The 27,055-nt window shown below is 38.6% G+C and overlaps 1 protein-coding gene across 3 annotated transcripts in view; it reads left to right on the forward strand.

The window, feature by feature from the left end:
- PHKB (phosphorylase kinase regulatory subunit beta) overlaps window positions 1–27,055 on the forward strand; it is a 1,109,273-nt gene that overhangs the window by 323,653 nt on the left and 758,565 nt on the right. For all 3 annotated transcript variants that reach the window (XM_053701982.1, XM_053701974.1, XM_053701966.1), the window contains 2 exons: window positions 9,977–10,084; window positions 21,315–21,395. In XM_053701982.1, the coding sequence (XP_053557957.1) occupies window positions 9,977–10,084; window positions 21,315–21,395 (189 nt within the window). The remainder of the gene's footprint in view (window positions 1–9,976; window positions 10,085–21,314; window positions 21,396–27,055) is intronic.

Raw genomic sequence — 27,055 nt, forward strand, 5'->3', positions numbered from 1 at the left:
TACCAATCTCTCCTCCTCCTGTTTTTAAAAAGATGTTTCCTATAGATGCCGCTACACGGGACTTGTGGCAAACGGTCCCTAAGGTGAAGGGAGCTGTCTCTACCCTAGCAAAGCGTACAACTATCCCTGTCGAGGACAGTTGTGCTTTTCTAGATCCAATGGACAAAAAATTAGAGGGTTACCTTAAGAAATTTTTTATTCAACAAGGTTTTATTCTGCAGCCCCTTGCATGCATTGCCCCTCTCACTGCTGCTGCGACCTTCTGGTTTGAGTCTCTAGAAGAGGCTCTACAGGTAGAAACCCCATTGGATGATATCCTTGACATCAAAGCTCTTAAGCTAGCCAATTCATTTGTTTCTGACGCCGTTGTTCATTTAACCAAGCTAACGGCTAAAAACTCAGGTTTTGCTATTCAGGCGCGTAGGGCACTATGGCTTAAATCCTGGTCAGCTGACATTACTTCAAAGTCTAAGCTTCTCAATATTCTCTTCAAGGGGCAGACCCTATTCGGGCCTGGACTGAAGGAGATCATTTCTGATATTACTGGAGGAAAAGGTCACGCCCTTCCTCAGGATAGGTCCAACAAATTAAGGACCAAACAGACTAATTTTCGTTCCTTTCGAAATTTCAAGAGTGGCGCAGCTTCAGCTTCCTCTAATACAAAACAAGAGGGAAATTTTGCCCAGTCCAAGCCAGTCTGGAGACCTAACCAGGCTTGGAACAAAGGAAAGCAGGCCAAAAAACCTGCTGCTGCCTCTAAGACAGCATGAAAGATCAGCCCCCGATCCGGAAACGGATCTAGTAGGGGGCAGACTTTCTCTCTTCGCCCAGGCTTGGGCAAGAGATGTCCAGGATCCCTGGTCGTTGGAAATTGTGTCCCAGGGATATCTTCTGGACTTCAAAGCTTCTTCCCCAAAAGGGAGATTTCATCTCTCACAATTATCTGCAAACCAGATAAAGAGAGAGGCATTCTTACATTGTGTTCAAGACCTCCTAGTTATGGGAGTGATCCACCCAGTTCCAAAGGAGGAACAGGGGCAGGCTTCTATTCAAATCTGTTTGTAGTTCCCAAGAAAGAGGGCACTTTCAGACCAATCTTAGATCTCAAGATCCTAAACAAATTTCTCAGGGTCCCATCCTTCAAGATGGAGACTATTCGAACCATCCTACCTATGATCCAGGAGGGTCAATATATGACTACTGTGGACTTAAAGGATGCTTATCTTCACATTCCGATACACAGAGATCATCATCGGTTTCTCAGGTTCGCCTTCCTAGACAAGCATTACCAGTTTGTGGCTCTTCCCTTTGGGTTAGCTACGGCACCAAGAATCTTTACAAAGGTTCTAGGGTCACTCCTAGCGGTCCTAAGGCTGCGGGGTATAGAAGTAGCCCCTTACCTAGATGACATTCTGATACAGGCGTAAAATTTTCAAATTGCCAGGTCCCATACGGACATTGTGCTGGCATTCCTGAGATCTCATGAGTGGAAAGTGAACGAAGAAAAGAGTTCTCTATCCCCTCTCACAAGAGTTTCCTTCCTAGGAACTCTGATAGATTCTGTAGAAATGAAGATTTACCTGACAGAGGCCAGGTTGTCAAAACTTCTAAATTCCTGCCGTGTTCTTTATTCTACTTCTCGCCCTTCAGTGGCTTAGTGTATGGAAGTAATCGGCTTAATGGTAGCGGCAATGGACATAGTGCCGTTTGCCCGCCTACATCTCAGACCGCTGCAACTCTGCATGCTCAGTCAGTGGAATGGGGATTACACAGATTTGTCCCCTCTACTTAATCTGGATCAAGAGACCAGAGATTCTCTTCTCTGGTGGCTATCTCGGGTCCATCTGTCCAAGGGTATGACGTTCCGCAGGCCAGATTGGACAATAGTAACGACAGATGCCAGCCTTCTGGGCTGGGGTGCAGTCTGGAACTTCCTGAAGGCTCATGGACTCAGGAGGAGGCACTCCTTCCGATAAACATTCTGGAACTAAGAACGATATTCAATGCTCTTCAGGCTTGGCCTCAGCTTGCTGCGGTCAGGTTCATCAGATTTCAGTCGGACAATATCACGACTGTAGCCTACATCAACCATCAAGGGGGAACAAGGAGTTCCCTAGCAATGTTGGAGGTTTCAAAAATAATTTTGTGGGCAGAGGTTCACTCTTGCCATCTATCAGCTATCCATATCCCAGGAGTAGAGAAATGGGAGGCGGATTTTCTAAGTCGACAGACTTTTCATCCGGGGGAGTGGGAACTCCATCCGGAGGTGTTTGCACAGTTGATTCAACTTTGGGGCAAACCAGAACTGGATCTCATGGCGTCTCGTCAGAACGCCAAGCTTCCTTGTTACGGATCCAGGTCCAGGGATCCCAAGGCAGCGCTGATAGATGCTCTAGCAGCGCCTTGGTCCTTCAACCTGGCTTATGTGTTTCCACCATTTCCTCTGCTCCCTCGTCTGATTGCCAAGATCAAGCAGGAGAGAGCTTCGGTGATTTTGATAGCACCTGCGTGGCCACGCAGGACTTGGTATGCAGATCTGGTGGACATGTCATCCCTTCCACCATGGACTCTGCCGCTGAGGCAGGACCTTCTACTTCAGGGTCCTTTCAACCATCCAAATCTAATTTCTCTGCGTCTGACTGCTTGGAGATTGAATGCTTGATTTTATCAAAACGTGGTTTCTCCGAGTCGGTCATTGATACCTTAATTCAGGCTCGAAAGCCTGTCACCAGGAAAATCTATCATAAGATATGGTGTAAATATCTTCATTGGTGTGAATCCAAGGGTTACTCATGGAGTAAAGTCATGATTCCCATGATATTATCTTTTCTCCAAGAAGGATTGGAGAAGGGATTGTCAGCTAGTTCCTTAAAGGGACAGATTTCTGCTCCGTCTATTCTTTTGCACAAGCATCTGGCGGATGTTCCAGACGTTCAGGCGTTTTGTCAGGCTTTAGTTAGAATCAAGCCTGTGTTTAAACCTGTTGCTCCGCCATGGAGTTTAAATTTAGTTCTTAAAGTTCTTCAATGGGTTCCGTTTGAACCTCTGCATTCCATAGATATCAAGCTTTTATCTTGGAAAGTTCTGTTTTTGGTAGCTATCTCTTCGGCTCGAAGAGTTTCAGAGTTATCTGCCTTACAGTGTGATCCCCCTTATTTGATCTTCCATGCAGATAAGGTAGTTTTGCGTACCAAACCTGGGTTTCTTCCTAAGGTGGTATCTAATAAGAATATCAATCAGGAGATTGTTGTTCCATCACTGTGTCCTAATCTTTCTTTAAAGAAGGAACGTCTATTACATAATATTGACGTGGTTCGTGCTTTAAAGTTTTATTTACAAGCTACTAAGGATTTTCGTCAAACATCAGCTTCAGCAACTTCTCTTTCTTTTTGGTTAAGAAGTATAATACGCTTAGCTTATGAGACCAGGCCAGCAGCCTCCTGAAAGAATTACAGCTCATTCCACTAGAGCGGTGGCTTCCACATGGGCTTTTAAAAATGAGGCTTCTGTTGAACAGATTTGTAAGGCGGCAAATTGGTTTTCGCTTCATACTTTTCCTAAATTCTAAATATTTGATACTTTTGCTTTTTCGGAGGCTTTTTTTGGGAGAAAGGTCTTACAGGCAGTGGTGCCTTCCGTTTAAGCGCCTGCCTTGTCTCACCCTTCATCCGTGTCCTATAGCTTTGGTATTGGTATTCCACAAGTAATGGATGAATTTGTGGACTGGATACACCTTACAAGAGAAAACAAAATTTATGCTTACCTGATAAATTTCTTTCTCTTGTGGTGTATCCAGTCCACGGCCCGCCCTGTCATTTTAAGGCAGGTGTTTTTTATTTTTAAACTACAGTCACCACTGCACCCTATAGTTTCTCCTTTCTCTTGCTTGTCTTCGGTCGAATGACTGGAGGTGGCAGTTAGGGGAGGAGCTATATAGACAGCTCTGCTGTGGGTGATCCTCTTGCAGCTTCCTGTTGGGAAGGAGAATATCCCACAAGTAATGGATGAATCTGTGGACTGGATACACTACAAGAAAAATAAATTTATCAGGTAAGCATAAATTTTGTTTTTCTAAGGAGAATGTTGTTCAGTAGTCTCCTGTTCAAGCTATACCGCAGCTTTCTCCCTAATCATCCCAATCTCTATCCTCTTCTCATGCAGTGCCTTGCGTTTCGTCTCAGGTTGGTTTTTCTTTGAAGGATATGGCTGCTCACATACCCTCTGCTGTCTCTGAGGCTTTGTCTGCTTTTCCTGCATTGAAGGGGAAGTGCAAAAGGAAGTATAAGGTTTCTGATTCTGTTGCAGTTATGTCTGTCTCTTCCCATAGGTCTGAGGAAGAAGATACTTCATTAGCGTCTGAGGGTGAAATTTCAGGGCTGATTCTGAGGTTGTTTCTTTCAAATTTAAGCTGGAGCACCTCAGTTTGTTACTCAGGGAGGTTTTGGCTACCTTGGATGACTATGATTCGACGATCATAGTTACTCCTAAGAAGGCTAGTAAGCTTAAGTTATTTGATGTTCCCTCCGTGGCGGATGTTTTTCCTGTTCCGGATCGGGTTTCAGAGATTATTTCTCTGGAATGGGAGAAGCCTGGAATTCCTTTTTCCCCTTTTCCTTTTTTAGGAAGATGTTTCCTATTGCAGATTCTATTGAGGAATCTTGGCAGACAGTTCCTAAGGTAGAGGGAGCTATTTCCACTCTGGCTAAGAGGACCACTATTCCTATTGAGGATAGTTGTTCTTTAAGGATCCTATGGATAAGAAGTTTATAGGCTTTGCTTAAGAGGATTTATGTTCACCAGGGGTTCCAATGGCAGCCTGCTGCATGTATTGCTATGCTTACCAGTGCGGCCCCATATTGATTTGATGCATTGTCTGATTCTATTCAACAGGAGACTTCTCTGGAAGAGATTAAGGATAGAATTAAGGTTTTAAAATTGGCCAATTATTTTATTGCGGACGCTTCTTTGCAGGTCGTCAAGTTGGGAGCAAATATTTCTGGCTTTGCTGTTTTGGCACTGAGGGCTTTATGGTTAAAGTCCTGGTCTGCAGATGTATCATCCAAATCTAAGCTTTTATCGATTCCTTACTAAGGGAAGTCTTTGTTTGGGCCTGGTTTGGCTGAAATTATTTCTGATATTACTGGTGGGAAGGGGCATTCTCTTCCTCAGGATAAGAGAAATAAGCAGAAGGGTCGTCAGAGTAATTTTCATTCATTTTGTAACTTGTCTGGTAAGTCTTCCTCCTCCTCTTCCAAACAGGATCCGTCCAAGCCTTCTTGGAGACATAATCAGTCCTGGAGCAAGGGAAAGCAATCTTAGAAGCTTGCCGCTGACTCAAAGTCAGCATGAAGGGTCTGCCCCCGATCCGGGAATAGATCATGTGGGGGGCAGGTTGTCTTTTTTCTCTCAAGCCTGGGTTCGGGACATTCCTGAACCCTGGGTGATAGATATTGTGTCCCAGGGATACAGGCTGCAGTTCAAGAATTTTCCCCCCAAGGGCAGGTTTCATCTATCAAGGTTATCTGTAGACCAGATAAAAAGAGAGGAATTATTAAGTTGTGTTCAGGATCTTTCTGACATGGGAGTGATTGTTCCAGTTCAGGAGCAGGGACTAGGTTTTTATTCCAATCTGTTTATCGTTCCCAAAAGGGAGGGAACTTTCAGACCCACCCTGGACCTCAAGTGTGTAAACAAGTTTTTCAGAGTTCCGCCTTTCAAGATGGAAACTATTCGGTTAATTCTTCCTCTGGTTCAAGAGGGTCAATTCATGACTACAGTAGATCTAAAGGATGCATATCTGCATATTCCCATTCACAAGGATCATCACAAGTTTCTGACGGTTGCTTTCCTAGACCAGCATTTTCAGTTTGTGGCTCTTCCTTTTAGTATTGCAACAGCTCTCAGGGTGTTTTCAAAGGTTCTGTGTGCGTTGTTGGTAGTTCTCAGATTGCAGGGGGTTGCGGTAGCTCCTTATCTGGACGACATTCTAGTTCAGGTGCCATCTTTTCTTCTAGCAAACTCCCACACTGAGTTGCTGTTGTCTTTTCTGCACTCCCATGGTTGGAATGTGAATTTATGAAAAAGTTCCTTAATTCCGGCTACAAGAGTGGTATTCTTGGGAATCATTATAGATTCTCTGGAAATGAAGATCTTTTTGACAGAAGCAAGGAAGTCAAAAATGTTCAATTCATGTCTGGCTCTTCAGTCCTCCCTTCGGCCGTCAGTTGCCCAGTGTATGGAGGTTATTGGTCTAATGGTCTCAGTCATGGACATCATTCCGTTTGCTTGATTCCATCTCAGACCTCTACAGTTATGCATGCTGAGACAGTGGAACAGAGATTATACGGATCTATCTTCAAAGGATGTTCTAGATCAGGCTGCAAGAGATTCTCTTCTGTGGTGGTTGTCTCAGGATCTTCTCTCCCAGGGAACCTATTTTTGTAGGCCTTCCTGGGTGATTGTGACCACGGATGCCAGTCTGCTGGGTTGGGGAGCTGTCTGGGGTTTGTTGAAGGCTCAGGGTTTGTGGACTCGGGAGGAATCGTTTTTTCCTATAAATGTCTTAAAGATGAGGGCAATCTTCAATGCTCCTCTGGCCTTGCCTAAGTTGGCTTCATCCCAGTTTATCAGATTTCAGTCGGACAATATAACGTCCGTGGCTTACATCAATCATCAGGGAGGAACTTGAAGTTCCTTGGCGATTTGATTGTTATATTTATGAAGTATACATGAATTCATTTATTTAATCATTATCTTGTGAATAGGACTAATGAATTATTTATATAAAGGAAGAAATGTAAAAGATGTATCTGTATATATGTATTCTGTCCCTTTAATGAATGATCAACGTATCCTCCAATGACATTTGAACACTGGATATTTAAGCCGGTGTGTATTGAATGGTTTTAATGGCTATGAGTACGGCTTTCCCAGCCGAAACGCGTTAGTCAGTCTGCTGGAGGGTACACACTTTCTTGGTTATATTTATATTTATTTTTAATGTATACCAATAAAATTTAGAATTTTATTAATTAATTGAGTGCCGGGCTTTGTTTTCACTCTTTTGGCGATGAAGGAAGTAGCCAGGATTTTTCAGTGGGCAGAGGCTCACAATTGTTCTCTGTCTGCGATCCACATTCCAGGGGTGGACAATTGGGAAGCAGATTTTCTGAGCAGACAGTTTTTTCATTCGGGGGAGTGGGAGCTTTATCCGGAGGTATTTTCTAGTTTGATTCTCAAGTGTGGTCAACCGGAGTTTGATCTTTTGGCATCTCGTCACAATGCCAAGCTTCCTAAGTATGGTTCGAGGTCAAGGGATCCTTAAGCGATTCTAATAGATGCTCTAGCAGTTCCTTGGAAGTTCAGTCTGGCATATGTTTCCTCCGTTTGCCCTTCTTCCTCGAGTTATTGCTCGGATCTGACAGGAGAGGGCATCTTTAATTCTCATTGCAACGGCATGGCCTTGCAGGATCTGGTATGCACCTTGGAGTCTTCCGTTGAGGAAGGACCTTCTGCTTCAGGCTCCCTTCCTTCATCCAAATTTTGTTTCTCTGAAGCTGACTGCTTGGAGATTGAACACTTGATTCTATCTAAGTGTGGTTTTTCTGAGTCAGTTATTGAGACTATGACTCAGGCTCGTAAGCCTGTAACTAGAAAGATTTATGATAAGATATGGCGTAAATATCTTTATTGGTGTGAATCCAGAGGCTACTCTTGAAGTAGGGTTAGGATTCCTAGGATTTTGGCTGTTCGCCAGGAGGATCTGGAGAAGGGTTTATTTGCTAGTACCCTGAAGGGTCAAATTTCTGCTTTATCTATTGTGTTACATAAACGTCTGGCGGATGTACCAGACGTTCAGTCTTTTTGTCAGGCTTTGGTTAGAATCCGGCCTATGGTTAAGTTTTTGTCTCCTCCTTGGAGTCTTAATTTAGTTTTGAGAGTTCTTCAACAGGCTCCGTTTGAGCCTATGCATTCTTTGGATATTAAGTTGTTAACCTGGAAGGTTTTGTTTTTGGTTACTATCTCTTCGGCTCGAAGAGTTTCGGAGCTCTCAGCGTTGCAGTGTGAAGCTCCTTTTCTTATTTTTCATTTGGATAAGGTAGTATTACATACTGCTTTAGGTTTTCTTCCTAAGGTTGTTTCAGATAAGAATATTAATCAAGAGATTGTTGTTCCTTCTTTGTGTCCTAATCCTGCTTCTCATAAGGAACGTTTGTTGCACAACCTTGATGTAGTTCGTGCTTTGAAATATTATTTACAGGCGACTAAGGATTTTCGCCAATCTTCTTTATTTGTTATCATTTCTGGGAAGCGTAGGGGTCAGAAAGCTACGGCTACTTCGCTTTCTTGTTGGTTGAGGAGTATTATTCGCTTGCTAAATGAGACTGCTGGTCAGCGGCCTCCTGAGAAAATCTTGGCTCACTCCACGAGGGCTGTTTCTTCTACCTGGGCTTTCAAAGATGGTGCTTTTGTAGATCAGATTTGCAAGGCTGCCACTTGGTCATCTTTAAACACTTTTTCTAAATTTTACAAATTTGATACTTTTGCTTCAGCTGAGGCTGTTTTTGGTGCCTTCTGTTTAGGCTAACTGTCTTGTCCCTCCCTTATCATCTGTGTCCTCTAGCTTGGACATTGATTCCCAATAGTAATTATGATGATCTGTGTACTCACCGTGTCATTAGAAATAAAATTAAATTTATGCTTACCTGATAAATTTGTTTCTTTCTTATCACGGAGAGTCCACGGCCCGCCCTGTATTTTCAGACAGTTTATTTTTACATAAACCCTTCAGGTACCTCTGCACCTTATATTACTTCCTTTCTCCTTTCCCTTTGGTCGAATGACTGGGGGTTGTGGGTAAGGGGAGTGGTATTTAACAGCTTTGCTGTGGTGCTTTTTGCCTTTTCCTGCTGATCAGGAGTGATATTCCCAATAGTAATTATGATGATCCATGGACTCACCGTGTCAAGAAAGAAACAAATTTATCAGGTAAGCATAAATTTCATTTTTATCTACTGTTGCACACAATTTCATTTCTTACAATAGCCTAATTAACATGTGTAATAAAACATTACTTTCTTTTTAATCATTATAACTGTGTGACTGCAGTATTAATTTATGGACATTTCCATGTTCAGCTCTTTTATTAAAGGGTCATAATAGTCATAAAATGACATGCTCTAATTCATTAGAGCATGCCATTTTAAGTCTAGCGACCCTGTACAGTAGAATCACTGCTGGTCCCGAGCGGAAACTGATGCTTATCCAATCAGCAGCGCTAGTACACATGACTCAGCTGTGTAACTTGTGCTGCTAATTGGATCAGCAGCAGTTTCCACTTGGCACCTGCAGTTCTCTGTCGGTCCCAAACGGTACATCTACTTTGTGTTTAACTCTTTTGTAGGGGTTAAACACAATAGTGCAGGGTCGCTAGTCTTAAAATTACATCCGTATGTATCCTAACCCATCCACTATTATTTTAAAAAAAAAAACGTGTTATTTGATATGAAAATGTGAAGACTACAAGAAATGGTAATATAACACATTAACCCATAATTGTCTTTATAATGCACTCTGTATGTAGTTAAGAAAACATAATGAATAACAAATAAAAAAAGAGCAGGGGATAAGTCAAAGTACACTGCAAAGCGTCCATTTTCAAAGAAGTAGTCATTGTTCTTCAGTTCTGCCAATAAGTGAGTCCCGAGGAAACAACAGTAAAGGCAGCTAATTAAGATAAAGGGAGTATCGGCCACAGAGCAAGAAAGTGCGAGAGGACACCTCCTCCTCCTATTTTTTGCCCATCATTTAAATTTACAATAGCCTGGTTAACATGTGTCATAAAACCATTGTAAGTGTGTGACTGCAGTATTCATTTATGGACATTTCTTTCTGCTTCTAATAGGTTGTTAATTTTAAACGTATACATATATTTTATGCAAGCCATAATTATTAATATTTTTATTTTTTTTAATAGGTTGAGCAGTTTAAACAGGATCCAAGCCCACAGAAATGCCTTCATTCTATTTTTAACATTGAAACAGGGGATGAGATTCTCTCATATCAAGAATTTGGTCACCTCCAGGTAATAGGCTTTAGCTGTCGATTCGTTTGAGATTTGTGCATGTTATTGCAAACGCATCTTTATACAATTTAAAAACTTTCAAAACTGTACATTTAATAACTCTGTATTACTTGTAGGTAATGGCCAGAGGAATTTGTTTGCTAATTGCAGTTTCTAAATGTCAATTCCGTTACTGAAATTTAAATTTCTCCCACACATGTCTCTCTTAAAAAATCTCACTTGCTCATATAAGCTGTCAGTGGTGTGGAGGTAGCTCCTAAGCAATAAATAGCCTGGTATAATATAATTTATGGGGAATGTAAAAGTATTGGCGCTCTAAGCTCGGGGTAGGTGGTTACCATAATCTAATAGAAGATTGAGTAAATACAAAGCAAGATAAGTTATATAGAATGAAAATCTCTAGTTATAGAATATATACTAATGTTATGTTACCCTAATCTAGTAGAAGATAGAGTGTATCCGAAGTGATGGAGGTGATATAGAATTAAAATCTCTAATTCGAATATATACTAAGGATTATCTCGATAAAGCAGATTACAGTAATATACATTTTTTAATAAATGATAATAATAAAATATCAGTAAATTACATATGTAGATATGACATAAATACGTGTAGTAAAATACAAAGCACAAATGTTAATGCGGTAAATAAACTACTATCTGGACATCCAGAGGGATACAGAGTAAAATATAAAAATAGATACATAAATAGTAAAAAATAAAATAAAATAAAGATTAAAAATGTATATCAAAAATCATATATCAAAAACATTTATACCAAAAAACCTATATACGTTTAAAAAGTATAGAAGAGTATAGAGGTTTATACAAAAATATATTTTAGTGCACTAAAAAATAATAGACCACATATTGTGTGTCTGCATATATGCAAAAAACAAAATATGTATGGCATCTAGGTGGAGCAAGGACACCAGGTCTATTAGGCTAATATACTCCTTAAAGAACTAATAGAATCCTATTGTTGTGACATACACATCTGAATATTTGAGACTTACATGTCTTGACCCTAAAGACGTTAACGCATACTCTCCACCTAGACGCCATACATATTTTGTTTTTTGCATATATGTAGACACACGATATGTGGTCTATTATTTTTTTAGTGCATTAAAATATATTTATTTCATGTAATTAGCAAGAGTCCATGAGCTAGTGACGTATGGGATATACATTCCTACCAGGAGGGGCAAAGTTTCCCAAACCTTAAAATGCCTATAAATACACCCCTCACCACACCCACAATTCAGTTTTACAAACTTTGCCTCCTATGGAGGTGGTGAAGTAAGTTTGTGCTAGATTCTACGTTGATATGCGCTCCGCAGCAAGTTGGAGCCCGGTTTTCCTCTCAGCGTGCAGTGAATGTCAGAGGGATGTGAGGAGAGTATTGCCTATTTGAATGCAGTGATCTCCTTCTACGGGGTCTATTTCATAGGTTCTCTGTTATCGGTCGTAGAGATTCATCTCTTACCTCCCTTTTCAGATCGACGATATACTCTTATTTATATACCATTACCTCTGCTGATTTTCGTTTCAGTACTGGTTTGGCTTTCTACAAACATGTAGATGAGTGTCCTGGGGTAAGTAAATCTTATTTTCTGTGACACTCTAAGCTATGGTTGGGCACTTTTATATAAAGTTCTAAATATATGTATTCAAACATTTATTTGCCTTGACTCAGGATGTTCAACATTCCTTATTTTCAGACAGTCAGTTTCATACTTGGGATAAATGCATTTGTTTCAATCATTTTTTCTTACCTTAAAAAATTTGACTTTTTCCCTGTGGGCTGTTAGGCTCGCGGGGGCTGAAAATGCTTCATTTTATTGCGTCATTATTGGCGCGGACTTTTTTGGCGCAAATTTTTTTTTTCTGTTTCCGGCGTCATACGTGTCGCCGGAAGTTGCGTCATTTTTTGACGTTTTTTTTGCGTCAAAAGTGTCGGCGTTCCGGATGTGGCGCCATTTTTGGCGCCAAAAGCATTTAGGCGCCAAATAATGTGGGCGTCTTTTTTGGCGCTAAAAAATATGGGCGTCATTTTTGTCTCCACATTATTTAAGTATCATTATTTTTTGCTTCTGGTTGCTAGAAGCTTGTTCACTGGCATTTTTTTCCCATTCCTGAAACTGTCATTTAAGGAATTTGATCAATTTTGCTTTATATGTTGTTTTTTCTTTTACATATTGCAAGATGTTCCACGTTGCAACTGAGTCAGAAGATACTTCAGGAAAATCGCTGCCCAGTGCTGGAGCTACCAAGCTAAGTGTATCTGCTATAAACTTTTGGTATCTGTTTCTCCAGCTGTTGTTTGTATTGCATGTCATGACAAACTTATTAATGCAGATAAAATTTCCTTTAGTACTGTTACATTACCTGTTGCTGTCCCGTCAACATCTAATTTTCAGAGTGTTCCTGATAATATAAGAGATTTTATTTTTTAAATCCATTAAGAAGGCTATGTCTGTTATTTCTCCTTCTAGTATACATAAAAGTCTTTTAAAACTTCTCTTTTTTGCAGATGAATTTTTAAATGAACATCATCATTCTGATACTGATAATCTAAAAAGTAAAAGCAGGAATAGAGGCGCCAATGGTGCAGGTAAATGGTGGTACAGGTATCGCTAATAGCCCAGTGTACACAGGGTACTCACATTTATGGAAGGCACTCACTTGTACCTATAGAGACAGGCTGGATTTTAACAGCAATCCAGCTAGCTGATCCAGGATGAGCTGGCTGGTACACTCTAAACACCCACGAACCAGCCAGCTCACCCTGGATCAGCTAGCTGGATTGCTGTTAAAATCCAGCCTGTCTCTATAGGTACAAGTGAGTGCCTTCCATAAATGTGAGTACCCTGTGTACACTGGGCTATTAGTGATACCTGTACCACCATTTACCTGCACCATTGGCGCCTCTATTCCTGCTTTTACTTTTTAGATTTCCTCCCACTGGATGCTGATAGAGAGCTGCCTCCCAGTTCAGCCAGCTGGATTGCTGTTAAAACCCAGCCTGTGTCCACTGGCACAACTGAGTGCCTTCTCATATTGTGAGTACCTAGTGTTCGCACATGTTTGTTACACCAAAAATCTCCATTGACCTGCACCATTGGCGCCTCTTTCTTGTTGCTTTTTCTGATACTGATAATGGTTCTTCTGGTTCAGAGGTTTCTGTCTCAGAGGTTGATGCTGATAAATCTTTGTATTTGTTCAAGATGGAATTTATTCGTTCTTTACTTAAAGAAGTATTAATTGCATTAGAAATAGAGGATTCTGGTCCTCTTGATACTAAATCTAAACGTTTAAATAAGGTTTTTAAATCTCCTGTAGCTATTCCAGAAGTATTTTCTCTCCCTGATGCTATTTCTGAAGTAATTTCCAGGGAATGGAATAATTTGGGTAATTCATTTACTCCTTCTAAACGTTTAAGCAATTATATCCTGTGCCATCTGACAGATTAGAGTTTTGGGACAAAATCTCTAAGGTTAATGGGGCTGTCTCTACTCCTGCTAAACGTACTACTATTCCTATGGCAGATAGTACTTCATTTAAGGATCCTTTAGATAAGAAAATTGTATCCTTTCTAAGAAAAGCTTACTTATGTTCAGGTAATCTTCTTAGACCTGCTATATTTTTAGCGGATGTTGCTGCAGCTTCAACTTTTTGGTTAGAAGCTTTAGCGCAACAAATAACAGATCATAATTTTATAGCATTATTATTTTTCTATAACATGCTAATAATTTTATTTGTGATACCATCTTTTGATATCATTAGAGTTGATGTCAGGTATATGTCTCTAGCTATTTTAGCTAGAAAAGCTTTATGGCTTAAAACTTTGCTTTCCCTTTCTTTCCAGGGTAATAAATTATTCGATTTTCAGTTGGATTCTATTTTCTCAACTGTTACTGGAGGGAAGGGAACTTTTTTACCAAAGGATAAAAAATCTAAGGTAAATTTAGGTCTAATAATCATTTTCGTTCCTTTCCTCACAACAAGGAACAAAAGCCTGGTCCTTCATCCTCAGGAGCGGTTTCAGTTTGGAAACCTTTTCCAGTTTGGAATATATCCAAGCCTTATAGAAACCTATAGCCAGCTCCTATATACCCATGAAGGTGCGGCCCTCATTCCAGCTCAGCTGGTATGGGGCAGTTTATGTTTTTCTTCAAGAAAATTTGGATCAATTCCGTTCACAATCTCTGGTTTCAGAACATTGTTTCAGAAAGGTACAGAATTGGCTTCAAGTTAAGGCCTCCTGCAAAGAGATTTTTTTCTTTCCCGTGTCCCAGTAAACACAGCAAAGGCTCATCATTTCTGAAATGTGTTTCAGATCTAGAGTTGGCTGGAGTAATTATGCCAGTTCCAGTTCTGGAACAGGGGCTGGGGATTTATTCTATCTCTTCATTGTACCAAAGAAGGTTAATTCCTTCAGACCAGTTCCGGATCTATCTATATTGAATCGTTATGTAAGGATACCAACATTCAAGATGGTAACTGTAGGACTATCCTGCCTTTTGTTTAGCAAGGGCATTATATGTCTACAATAGATTTACAGGATGTATATCTGCATATTCCGATTCATCCAGATCACTTTTAGTTTCTGAGATTCTCTTTTTAGACAAGCATTACCAGTTTTTGTGCTCTACCGTTTGGCCTAGCGTCAGCTCCAAGAATTTTTTTCAAAGGTTCTCGGTGCCCTTCTGTCTGTAATCAGAGAACAGGGTTTTGGTATTTCCTTATTTGGACGATATCTTGGTACTTGCTCAGTCTTCACATTTTCGCAGAATCTCATACGAATCGACTTGTGTTGTTTCTTCAAGATCATGGTTGGAGGATCAATTTACCATTCAGTTCATTGTTTCCTCAGACAAGGGTAACCTTTTTAGGTTTCCAGATAGATTCAGTGTCTATGACTCTGTCCTTGTCAGATAAGAGAAATTTAACATTGATATCAGCTTGTCAAAACCTTCAGTCACAATCATTCCCTTTGGTAGCCTTATGCATGGAAATTTTAGGTCTTAGGACTGCCGCATCGGATGCGATCTCCTTTGCTCGTTTTCACATGCGACCTCTTCAGCTCTGTATGCTGAACCAGTGGTGCAGGGATTACACAAAGATATCTCAATTAATATCTTTAAACCGATTATACGACACTCTCTGACATGGTGGACAGTTCACCATCGTTTAGTTCAGGGGGCTTCTTTGTTCTTCCGACCTGGACTATAATCTCAACAGATGCATATCTTACAGGTTGGGGAGCTGTGTGGGGGTCTCTGACGGCACAAGGGGTTTGGGAATCTCAGGAGGTGAGATTACCGATCAATATTTTGAACTCCGTGCAATTTTCAGAGCTCTTCAGTCTTGGCCTCTTCTGAAGAGAGAGTTGTTCATTTGTTTTCAGATAGACAATGTCACAGCTGTGGCATACATCAATCATCAAGGAGGGACTCACAGTCCTCTGGCTATAAAAGAAGTATCTCAAATTTTGGTTTGGGTGGAATCCAGCTCCTGTCTAATCTCTGCGGTTCATATCCCACGTATAGACAATTGGGAAGCGGATTATCTCAGTCGCCAAACGTTGCATCCGGGCGAATGGTCTCTTCACCCAGAGGTATTTCTTCAGATTGTTCAAATGTGGGAACTCCCAGAAATAGATCTGATGGCTTCTCATCTAAACAAGAAACTTCCCTGGTATCTGTCCAGATCCCGGGATCCTCGGGCGGAAGCAGTGGATACATTATCACTTCCTTGGAAGTTTCGTCCTGCCTATATCTTTCTGCCTCTAGTTCTTCTTCCAAGAGTATTCTACAAGATTCTAAAGGAATGCTCGTTTGTCCTGCTGGTAGCTCCAGCATGGCCTCACAGGTTTTGGTATGCGGATCTTGTCCGGATGGCCTCTTGCCAGCTGTGGACTCTTCCGTTAAGACCAGACTTTTTGTCGCAAGGTCCTTTTTTCCATCAGGATCTCAAATCCTTAAATTTTAAGGTATGGAGTTTGAACGCTTGATTCTTGGTCAAAGAAGGTTTCTCTGACTCTGTGATTAATACTATGTGACAGGCTCGTAAATCTGTATCTAGAGAGATATATTATAGAGTCTGGAATACTTATATTTCTTAGTGTCTTTCTCATCATTTTTTCTTGGCATTCTTTTTGAATACCGAGAATTTTTCAGTTTATTCAGGATGGTTTAGATAAAGGTTTGTCCGCAAGTTCCTTGAAAGGATAAATCTCTGCTCTTTCTGTTCTTTTTTCACAGAAGGATTGCTAATCTTCCTGATATTTCATTGTTTTGTACAAGCTTTGGTTCGTATAAAACCTGTCATTAAGTCAATTTCTCCTCCTTGGAGTTTGAATTTGATTCTGGGGGCTTTTCAAGCTCCTCCTTTTGAACCCATGCATTATTTGATCGTTATATTACTTTCTTGGAAAGTTTTGTTTCTTTTGGCCATCTCTTCTGCCAGAAGAGTCTCTGAATTATCTGCTCTTTCTTGTGAGTCTCCTTTTCTGATTTTTCATCAGGATGAGGCGGTGCTGCGAACTACTTTTGAATTTTTTACCTAAGGTTGTGAATTCTAACAACCTTAGTAGAGAAATTGTGGTTCCTTCATTATGTCCTAATCCTATGAATTCTAAGGAGAAATCATTGCATTCTTTGGATGCTGTTAGAGCTTTGTATTATTATGTTTAAGCTACTAAGTCTTTCCGAAAGACTTCTAGTCGATTTGTCATCTTTTCCGGTTCTAGAAAAGGCCAGAAAGCTTCTGCCATTTCTTTGGCATCTTGGTTGAAATCTTTATTTCATCATGCCTATGTCGAGTCGGGTAAAATTCCGCCTCGAAGGATTACAGTTCATTCTACTAGGTAAGTTTCTACTTCCTGGGCGTTTAGGAATGAAGCTTCGATTGATCAGATTTGCAAAGCAGCAACTTGGTCCTCTTTGCATACTTTTTCTAAATTCTACCATTTTGATGTGTTTTCTTCTTCTGAAGCAGTTTTTGGTAGAAAAGTACTTCAGGCAGTGGTTTCAGTTTGAATCTTCTGCTTATGTTTTTCATTAAACTTTATTTTGGGTGTGGATTATTTTCAGCAGGAATTGGCTGTCTTTATTTTATCCCTCCCTCTCTAGTGACTCTTGTGTGGAAAGATCCACATCTTGGGTAGTCATTATCCCATACGTCACTAGCTCATGGACTCTTGCTAATTACATGAAAGAAAACATAATTTATGTAAGAACTTACCTGATAAATTCATTTCTTTCATATTAGCAAGAGTCCATGAGGCCCGCCCTTTTTTGTGGTGGTTATGATTTTTTTGTATAAAGCACAATTATTCCAATTCCTTATTTTATATGCTTTCGCACTTTTTTCTTATCACCCCACTTCTTGGCTATTCGTTAAACTGAATTGTGGGTGTGGTGAGGGGTGTATTTATAGGCATTTTAAGGTTTGGGAAACTTTGCCCCTCCTGGTAGGAATGTATATCCCATACGTCACTAGCTCATGGACTCTTGCTAATATGAAAGAAATGAATTTATCAGGTAAGTTCTTACATAAATTATGTTTTTTGTATAAATATCTATACTCTTCTATACTTTTTAAACGTATATAGGTTTTTTGGGATATATGTTTTTAATCTTTAATTTTTATTTTTATTTTTTTTTTACTATTTATATATCTATTTTTATATTTTACTCTGTATCCCTCTGGATGTCCAGATAGTAGTTTATTTACCGCATTAACATTTGTGCTTTGTGTTTTACTACACGTATCTATGTCATATCTACATATGTAATTTACTGATATTTTATTATTATCATTTAAAGAATTTATATTACTTTAATCTGCTTTATCGAGCTAATCCTTAGTATATATTCAAATTAGAGATTTTAATTCTATGTCACCTCCCTCACTTCGGATACACTCTATCTTCTACTAGATTAGGGTAAAATAAAATTAGTATATATTCTATAACTAGAGATTTTCATTCTGTATAACTTCTCTTGCTTTGTATTTACTCAATCTTCTATTAGATTAGGGTAATCACCTACCCCGATCTTAGAGCGCCAATACTTTTACATTCCCTTGTTATATATTAGACTTGTCTAATTTTGGAACTAATGTGAGGTAGTTACTTGTATTTGGCATTAGGGGAGTCCTAGCGCTAGCCCTTACCTCCTTTTTGACTGAATACATTTTTTCATAATATAACTTATGCCCCAATGGTTTCAGTGGGCTTGTTCATCATAAGTAAATTCATAGAACAGGTGCACCAGTTTGCTGTGGCGACTCTATAATTTAGCCTTCACCTAGATTTCCAAGCCTAATGATGTCCTGTTACCTTCCTGCCATGCCACAGCTAGATTTCTGAGCTTTACATTATTAAAAGTTGTATTTGCTTTCCTTTAAGAAATGCCCTGCTTACACATCAAAGCATGTTATGCAAGTAGGCTTATAGGTCACTAGTGGTGGGGATTTAAAGGGACAGTAGGTTTATATAGTCAGTACATATGAATATATGCAGTGCCTGGATAGTACTTGGAAAGAAGTGTTCAAAAAGATATATATGTATTTTATTTGCGTTTAATATTTACCTCCTTCTGTGTAGTCGGCTGTCCCTCTTCAATAATATTTTCTGCATGGCTGTAATTTCTGCACTTAATGGAACATAATACTCATATCAAAACCACTTGAAAGTGATGCTGCATAACTGTAAAAAGCTGACAAGAAAATATCACCTGAGCATCTCTATGTAAAAAAGCAAGGTAGTTTACCTCAAAATGTATTTAGCTCACCAGAGTAAGTGCTGCGTAAACATTTATACTTCAGCTGCAAGTTAGAAAAAATCAGCATCAGCAGTGCTGAGGTAATACTTTGCCTTTGCTGTTATCTCATAAAATTTCATAGAATTTAGTCAAACTGAATATAAAAATAACATGACTGTTCCTTCACATAACAGATGCACGCTCCCTAGCATGTCCTGGGACAAGCATCCTGACTGGCTGCTTAAAGTCTCTTTACAGCTGTCTGAATACTTTTTTTAAATAGAGATATTCAGGTAACATTTTCTAGTCCGCTTTTTACAGCTATGCTGCATCATTTTTAAGTGCTTCAACATTTGGGTAACATGGCCATTTAAGTGCCAGCTGCTTTCAAGACAGAGGCAGCCACAGGAGAGAAATTATGCATTTGAAGGAGGACGTATGTAATAACTGGTAAAATAAAAACACATTTAAAGATACCTTTTAAAAACTTTTTTACAGGTATTAGTGCACTGCTTGTTTCTTGTGTGTCTTGCAATCAGAGGGGCTTAAGCCCTCGGTGAATGTTTTTGGCAACCATTGTGTTAAATCACTGCTCTGTGATTGTAACAAATGCCAAGACCTTAGTCAATTTTTCCCCCTTGAATGTATTCCTGATGACCCATTGTACCTGGTAGAGTGTATTATGTTGCCTTTTTTTTGTTGTTTAGAAATAGCTGCTTTTCCTTTGAGACCTCAGCCAACAATTTCAGTACAGTAGTGCCGACTACAGAAACGCTATGTAAGATATGTATATGTAAGAAATAAGCCTCTCAGTGCAGGTGGGAGAGAGCCTTTTTTAAAGGGTGTTCCTGAATCCTCTAGAAATACCCAGTGTATGTACTAACATGCAGAAGACTAGATATTTCAAAAGTAAAATCAGGTTTGCTTTTAAAATTGTCAACAGGATAAAAAAATCAAACAGAATCAATTAAGTATGGAACCTCTTATTTTGTGTCTAAATTCAAACATTGTCAGCAATACGAACACTTTTTACTTCCTTTGATGTACAACTTTATTTATATATCAGTTATTTAAATTGTTCTAGTGATTTTCTCCCTGATACCTTTGTCACATAGATATATTTCAAGCAGGTTTGAAATATTACCTAGAGATCTTATCTGATTATATGAAAAAGACACTAAATCTGCAGTCTGCAAGAAAAATCATCCAGCATTGTTTAAAGACAGAGTGAATTACTGCATGTTAGGCACTTCTAAAACTGTTTAGTTTAAATTTTGATGAGTCATTAATAGTGCTTTGTACACAAGAATTTAAAGAGATATTAAAATCATAGTATAAATCAGAAATGTGGCACTACAGTGCAAAATAAATGCTTATACATTGTCATTTTACATGGTTTTGCCTCTCAGAAACAGTGCATGCATGCACCTCTTGAAAGTCCTGGTGGGTTCCTTGATCTTTTGCTGTGACCAGTTAAGGACAAATGTAAATGAGCATGTGCTTTGAATGGTCCAATCAGGCATAGGTAAAAGTATGATGCAGGTACTAAAGCCTTTCTGGAGCGTGGAAATGTAAACAATATTTAAAGGAAAATGTATCAGATTGCAGTTGGACAAGTTCTCAAGTAGAAAACCTGTCAGCCTGCAATCACCACTTGCAATTTAAAAGGCCGTAATAGTGAAAAATGAGTGCAAGTAATTTTAAGACTATCGACCCTTCTCTGTGTTCTCAATTCCTGCAAATGGGCTTAACACACTGTAGAAATAAATACCGCACCGGACACTTTGTGGGGTTTACACACAGTAGTGTAGTGTTGATAGTCTAAAAAGTACGTGTTCTTATGAATTAGAGCATGTATTTTTTTATTTTTTTTTATTATCATTATGGACTTTTAACATTGCCCAAGAGGTCTCTTGTGCAATATCGCCCCCTACTCTCACACAACCATTTATTTGTGTGTGAGCAGGGCATGTCAGTCCCACCAAACAAGTGTCAGGTGATTTATCTTGCCAGTTCTGAAGTCGGGGAGGAGAGGTTATAGAAGGAGTTTTGTGAGCCTGCACCGCAAAGCCTCAAAAGCCGCAAATTAATCAATTTTCCATTTCAGTTTTTACAGCAGAATAGGACAAAATAAATTAGTTTTGTTTACTGAAATATGTTGTTTTTTTGTTGTTTTTTTTATGATTTAAATATTTTGTAGAGAAATTACATGTTGAGTTTAATGTCAATTTAATTTGATGGTTAAATTTGTTATTTGCTGATTTTAATTATTTTTTTTTTTTTTTTTTTTTTTTTTAATCCCTTACTGTATTGCAAAAAAAATCCTTACTGTATTGCATGAGATTCATTTTTAGCTCTGTGGTCCAAAATGTATCTGTATACTTTTTATTGTTCAAAAAGTATTTGAGAGCTCAGCAACCTAGAGATTACCAGTGTTCCGTCTCTTCCTTTCAGATCAATGCTGTCTCGCTGTTCCTCCTGTATTTGGTACAGATGATATCCTCAGGATTGCAGATTATCTACAATACAGACGAGGTGCAATTTCATTATTCTTAGTCAATGTTTATTTGATTAATCCAGTCTATAATATTTTTAACTTCCACATTTATATTTTATGCATGTGGTTTATATATGGCTGGCTATTGATCTACAGATCAGATATTGTTAAAGGGACTATGCACTGACTTTTTTTTCTCCCCTTTTAGGGTCAGATTACGAATGGCATACTAACAGTTACGCGCTTGCAATATTTGGTTTATCTCGATTGTTTGCAACCTTCCGGTTTAGCGCTCGTATTACAAGCTAAAAGTAAATGTAAACGCATGAGCACAATCGCGATTTACGGTAGAATGATTACCGCGTCCTCAGAGCTCTTGTTAACAGTTTTGTGAAACAAAAAAGTGTCCCAAAACACATTAAAAATTGTTTACAGTTACACTTATAACAACACTATTTCAAAATTATTCAAAAAAAAATTTCACAAAAAAAGTTATAAGGGCTCAAAGATATGAGGTCTTGATTGTTAGAAAAATAAAAAGGACTGCAACATAGAGATACATCCATATACATGTCTAAATATGTAAGTGTGTAAATACAGTGTGTGTATATACACTCACCGGCCACTTAATTAGGTACACCTTGCTAGTACTGGGTTGGACCCCAGATTGCCTTCAGAACTACATTAATTCTTCATGGCATAGATTCAACAAGGTGTTGGAAACATTCCTCAGATATTTTGCTCCATAGTGGCATGATAGCATCATGCAGTTGCTGCAGATTTGTCGGCTGGGCATCCATGACGTGAATCTCCAGTTCCACCACATCCCAAAGGTGCTCTATTGGATTGAGCTCTGGTGACTATGGAGGCCATTGTAGTACAGTGAGCTCATTGTTATGTTCAAGAAACCAGTTTGAGATGATTTGAACTTTGTGACATGGTGCATTAACCTGCTGGAAGTAGCCATCAAAAGATGGGTACACTGTAGTCATAAAGGGATGGACATGGTCAGCAACAATACTCAGGTAGGCTGTGGTGTATAAACAATGCTCAATTGGTACTAAGGGGCACAATGTGTGCCAAGAAAATATCCCCCACACCATTACACCACCAGCCTGAACCATTGATACAAGCCAGAATGGATCCATGCTTTTATGTTGTTTACGCCAAATTCTGACCCTACCATCTGAATGTCGCAGCTGAAATCTGACTCATCAGACCAGGCAACGTTTTTCCAATCTTCTATTGTCCAATTTTGGTGAGCCTGTGTGAATTGTAGCCCAGTTTCCTGTTCTTAGCTGACAGGAGTGGCACCCGGTGTAGTCTTCTGCTGCTGTAGCCCATCTGCTTCAAGGTTTGACGTGTTGTGCGTTTAGAGGTGGTATTCTGCATACCTTGGCTGTAACTAGTGGTTATTTGAGTTACTGTTGCCTTTCTATCATCTTGAACCAGTCTGCCCATTCTCCTCTGACATCAACAAGGCATTTTCGTCCACACAACTGCTGCTCACTGGATATTTTCTCTATTTCGGACCATTCTCTGTAAACCCTAGAGATGGTTGTGCGTGAAAATCCCAGTAGATCAGCAGTTTTTTAAATACTCAGACCAGCTCGGCTGGCACCAACACCATGCCACATTCAAAGTCACATATATACAGACATATGTATTTATATGCATGTGTATATATGTATTTACAGACATATATACACATATAAATACATAGGTACACACATGTGTGTGTATATATATATATATATATATATATATATATATATATATATATATATATATATATATATATATATATATATATGCATTGGAGCCCTTTGCAGTTAAGTAGATGAAAACATGTTAAAGCATATTTATGCAATATTTATAGTTAATAATATGATCTACTGTGTATTTACTGTAAATATTTCACGTTCCAAAATTCTGCAGAATTATTTTATGCATTTCTAAATAAATATTACTGTATATATCGGTATATATTCATACCTATAAATAATCATGTATATATAGATATATATTGTATCAAAATACCATCCGGTATATGTAGAAATATGTATTTAAGAATAAATAGAAAATTTTCTGCTATGTGAAGAACATTGGAATGTGAAATATTCATATTTTCATGTCGGGTTAGCGCACTTGAGAAAATGCAATCGGTTTGCACGCAAGTAGGGTGTTATTTCCCCACTTTTTTTGCTCCATTGACTTCTATGGGGAAATATAGTAACGCAATTGCGATATTCGAAGTTCAGCTTTTTTGCGCACATCGGGTTAGCGCACAAGCGCAAACTTTTAACTTCTAATACGAGTATTACCCGACACACACAAAAGCCTGCTCCACTTGTAATCTGGCCCTTAATGTGTTTGCAATGATACATTTTTCCTGCTGGAGTTTGTTAAATTGTTTACAAATAGCTCCTTTAACATTCTCATGTGAAATAACTGTTTCCTGTTGATACCAACACTAAAAATGTAAGAGTCCTGGTTACGGAAAAGCTATATAGGCAAGGTGCAACATAAGAAATAAACCTCCCAGAAGGAGTCATTTACAATGAGCTGCTGCTTGACTCCGTACAGACCTAACTGAATGGTCTGTTTGCTGTGCGGGGTCTGTATGGAGTTAAGAAAAACTAAAGATTGATGGTGTTTATAATGTGAAAGCAGCTTACAACGTTCCATATTAATATAATGTCCATGTACCTGTGAAACAGCCATTAGTAGATAACAGTGAGGCTAATTTAAATTAAAGGGTAAGTGTAACGTGATTGTTTTCAGTTTTGTGAAGATCTGACTCTGTAAACAATTGAAAACCTGCACATGAAGGACATGTGTGATTAATTACAGTATGTCACAGAGACTGAGCTAGAAATTGTACCAGAATGGCACATTCTGTAAAATCGCCATCACTTTGAAGGAAGGAAAAAATAAAAAAGAATAAATAAAAGTAAAAATGTTATATGGAATTGTATACAGTCGAGCAGAGCTTGACACCAATATATAAAATTCATTGAGGCATTTATAGAACATTAAAAAATATCCATAACTTTTATAATTGTGCTGTAAAAAAAAATGGAAAGTGTCACACATTATTATGTTTTCTTACATAGCAAACCAAATGATTTGTTTAAACAAAACACAAATAAAAAAGCAACAAAACATAAACGATTCAAGCCCGCTACTTTTCCGTTTTATAGTAACATACAGCTGTGCGTGCTTTCAAAATGCTGCCATCTGTCACTTCCTATCTTTATTTAATTTTATGTCATTGCAAATGCCTCTTCTGCTTCAGAGGGCAGGACAGGAGCTCAGTTTGAACTCTGATGGTTTTATGTGGACTTCAAGTAAAGAGACAAATATATGTGGCCAATATTAAAAAAGGGGGGGGGGCGCAGACAATGTGAGTAACTCTCCAATCCCACAATAAATTTGCACTCCTATAATTGTTTTTCTGCGCATGTTTCAGGCAAAGTAATTGGCTATAGCAAAATATACTGTAGGTGCTACCGTTGCCATTAATCGCTACCATCCAGCACATACTTTGTGGACAACCATGGGTACTTCAGCATCATCCATCAAGATTTGTTTTCCGATTATACTATATAACTATCTTATTCAAAAAATAAATACTGTTAAACATTGACAAAACACTTTTTTTTTTTTTTTTTTTTTTTTGGAGACTAGTTCTGGTAGAATTTTGATCATACAGTTTGCCAGCACTTTTGCCAAAATCTTAATTTCTGTATACAGGATGTGGGTCGAAAATGTTCCAGTTTAGATACTGGTTTACTGGTTTTGGGGATCACCACTATTTGTGCTTCTAACATGTAGCTCAACAGAAGTGCATGGTTCCGTAAGTCATTAAATAATTTGAGCATTGTGGGGAGGAGTGAGTCTCAAAATGTCTTATAGTATCTTGGAGTAAACCCATCTGGACCTGGACTTTTGCCATCAGGGAGGTCCTTAATTGCCTAGCTAGTTCCTCTATTGTTATTGTGGAGCCTAGGTGGTCTTTAGTTTCCCTATATATATAGGGTAGTCCCAGGTTTTGAATATAGTTATTAATTAGGTGTAGTTTCATAATACCTGGGTCCTGGTGTTGTGTACCTGTGTTGTCACTGTTGATGTTATATAAAGCACTGTAATGCGTTCAAAAGGATTCTATCTGGTAGCTACTTTTTAGTATTGTTCCCTCTGCGGTACTAATAGAATGTTTGTGAAAACAAAAGGATTTAACATTGGAACAAATAAAGGGGACTTTCAGTCATGAAGTATAAAATACTTCACGCTGAAAGTTCCTTTATTTGTCTGCAGCGTTTGTGCACTGAGCTTCTCAGGCAGCCCACGACAGAACACTATTTTGCTGTGAAATGACGTTTACACCTCTTAGCAAATAGCCATGCCCGCCAGCGCCAGCTGGCACCAAGCCAGATAACCCACACGCCTATTGGCTAAGAGGTGGAGAAGTCACCTCTCAGCAAAATAGCATTCTGCCGTGGGCTGTCTGAGGAGCTCAGTCCGGCGAGTGCTTCAAACAAATAAAGGAACTTTCAGAATGAAGTTTCAGAAACTCTAGGATTTACCATCAACGTTGTTTCCCACAAAGGGCTCTTGCTAGCATTTTACCTGGTTTATTGCTCCCTTCATAATAATGTTCTTTCAGAGATAGTGCTTTGTGTTGATGTACCTCTATGAGATGTTGTTTAAGTTCTAGTTTGGTAGTTTGGTGGTTGTGAGGTTTTTGTATCTACATCAGATGGACAAAACACTCCTGAGCACAGTGATTCGATATCTAAATTTCTGATATTTTAAATATCTAAAAGCAAACTATAAAAAAAAACTACCTAAGGTCAGAATTATTTGAAAAATTAGATTTACAATAGACACTCTTGCTGCACAATATAATATATAAGTCCAATATACGTGTACTGACCCATGAGCATTCTTAGAATATACAAATACCATTTGATATTTCATAACGGCAGATCTAAAAAAAATGGCTTTAGTAGTGATTTAGTTAAACTAAATGATTATATTTTACCTTAAATAAAATTACCTCTCAAGAATAAATAGATGGCAATGTGGAAACCATTACCTTTAAGTAAAGTTTACTGTCTTGCAGTTGTACAAATCAAGGAACAACAGAAAAATGCTCAATCCAATGTGGTAAAATAAATGTGGGTTTGTGTGTATATGTATATATGCGTGTGTATTTATGTATGTGTGTGTATATATATATATATTGTTTTTTTTTATTAAAAGTGGTTTTAATGTGACATATTATGGATACCCAGTGTACTCCCTAGTCACGGTACACTAAAATATAGACAAGAGCTACACTGCACATATTTAAAGCCCTTTAGGTCTTTGAACTGAACATTATATCGGCTTGCTGAGAGAATTCTATGGAGATTTTTTTTCGCCTTCCTCACAAAATCATCCTTTAAAAATGTCATAGTCGTTACTGGGTCTTGATGTCTCTGATAACTATAGCTGTAGTATAAAAGTTTTGCTTTGCTAAAAGAGTACAATTAATTTGTGTTTCAATCCCTTACAATTTCCATTATTTTTCCCACATTTGGTATGTCTGACTTCTGTTAATTTGCTTTCTTTCTTTTTCATTCTCTCTCTCACTCTTTATTTCTCTTTCTCTCTCTTTTTCTCTTTCTCTCTTTCTTTTTCTTTCTCTCTT

This window comes from Bombina bombina, chromosome 1, assembly GCF_027579735.1.
Source record: "Bombina bombina isolate aBomBom1 chromosome 1, aBomBom1.pri, whole genome shotgun sequence".
In the NCBI taxonomy this organism is placed as follows: Eukaryota; Metazoa; Chordata; class Amphibia; order Anura; family Bombinatoridae; genus Bombina; species Bombina bombina.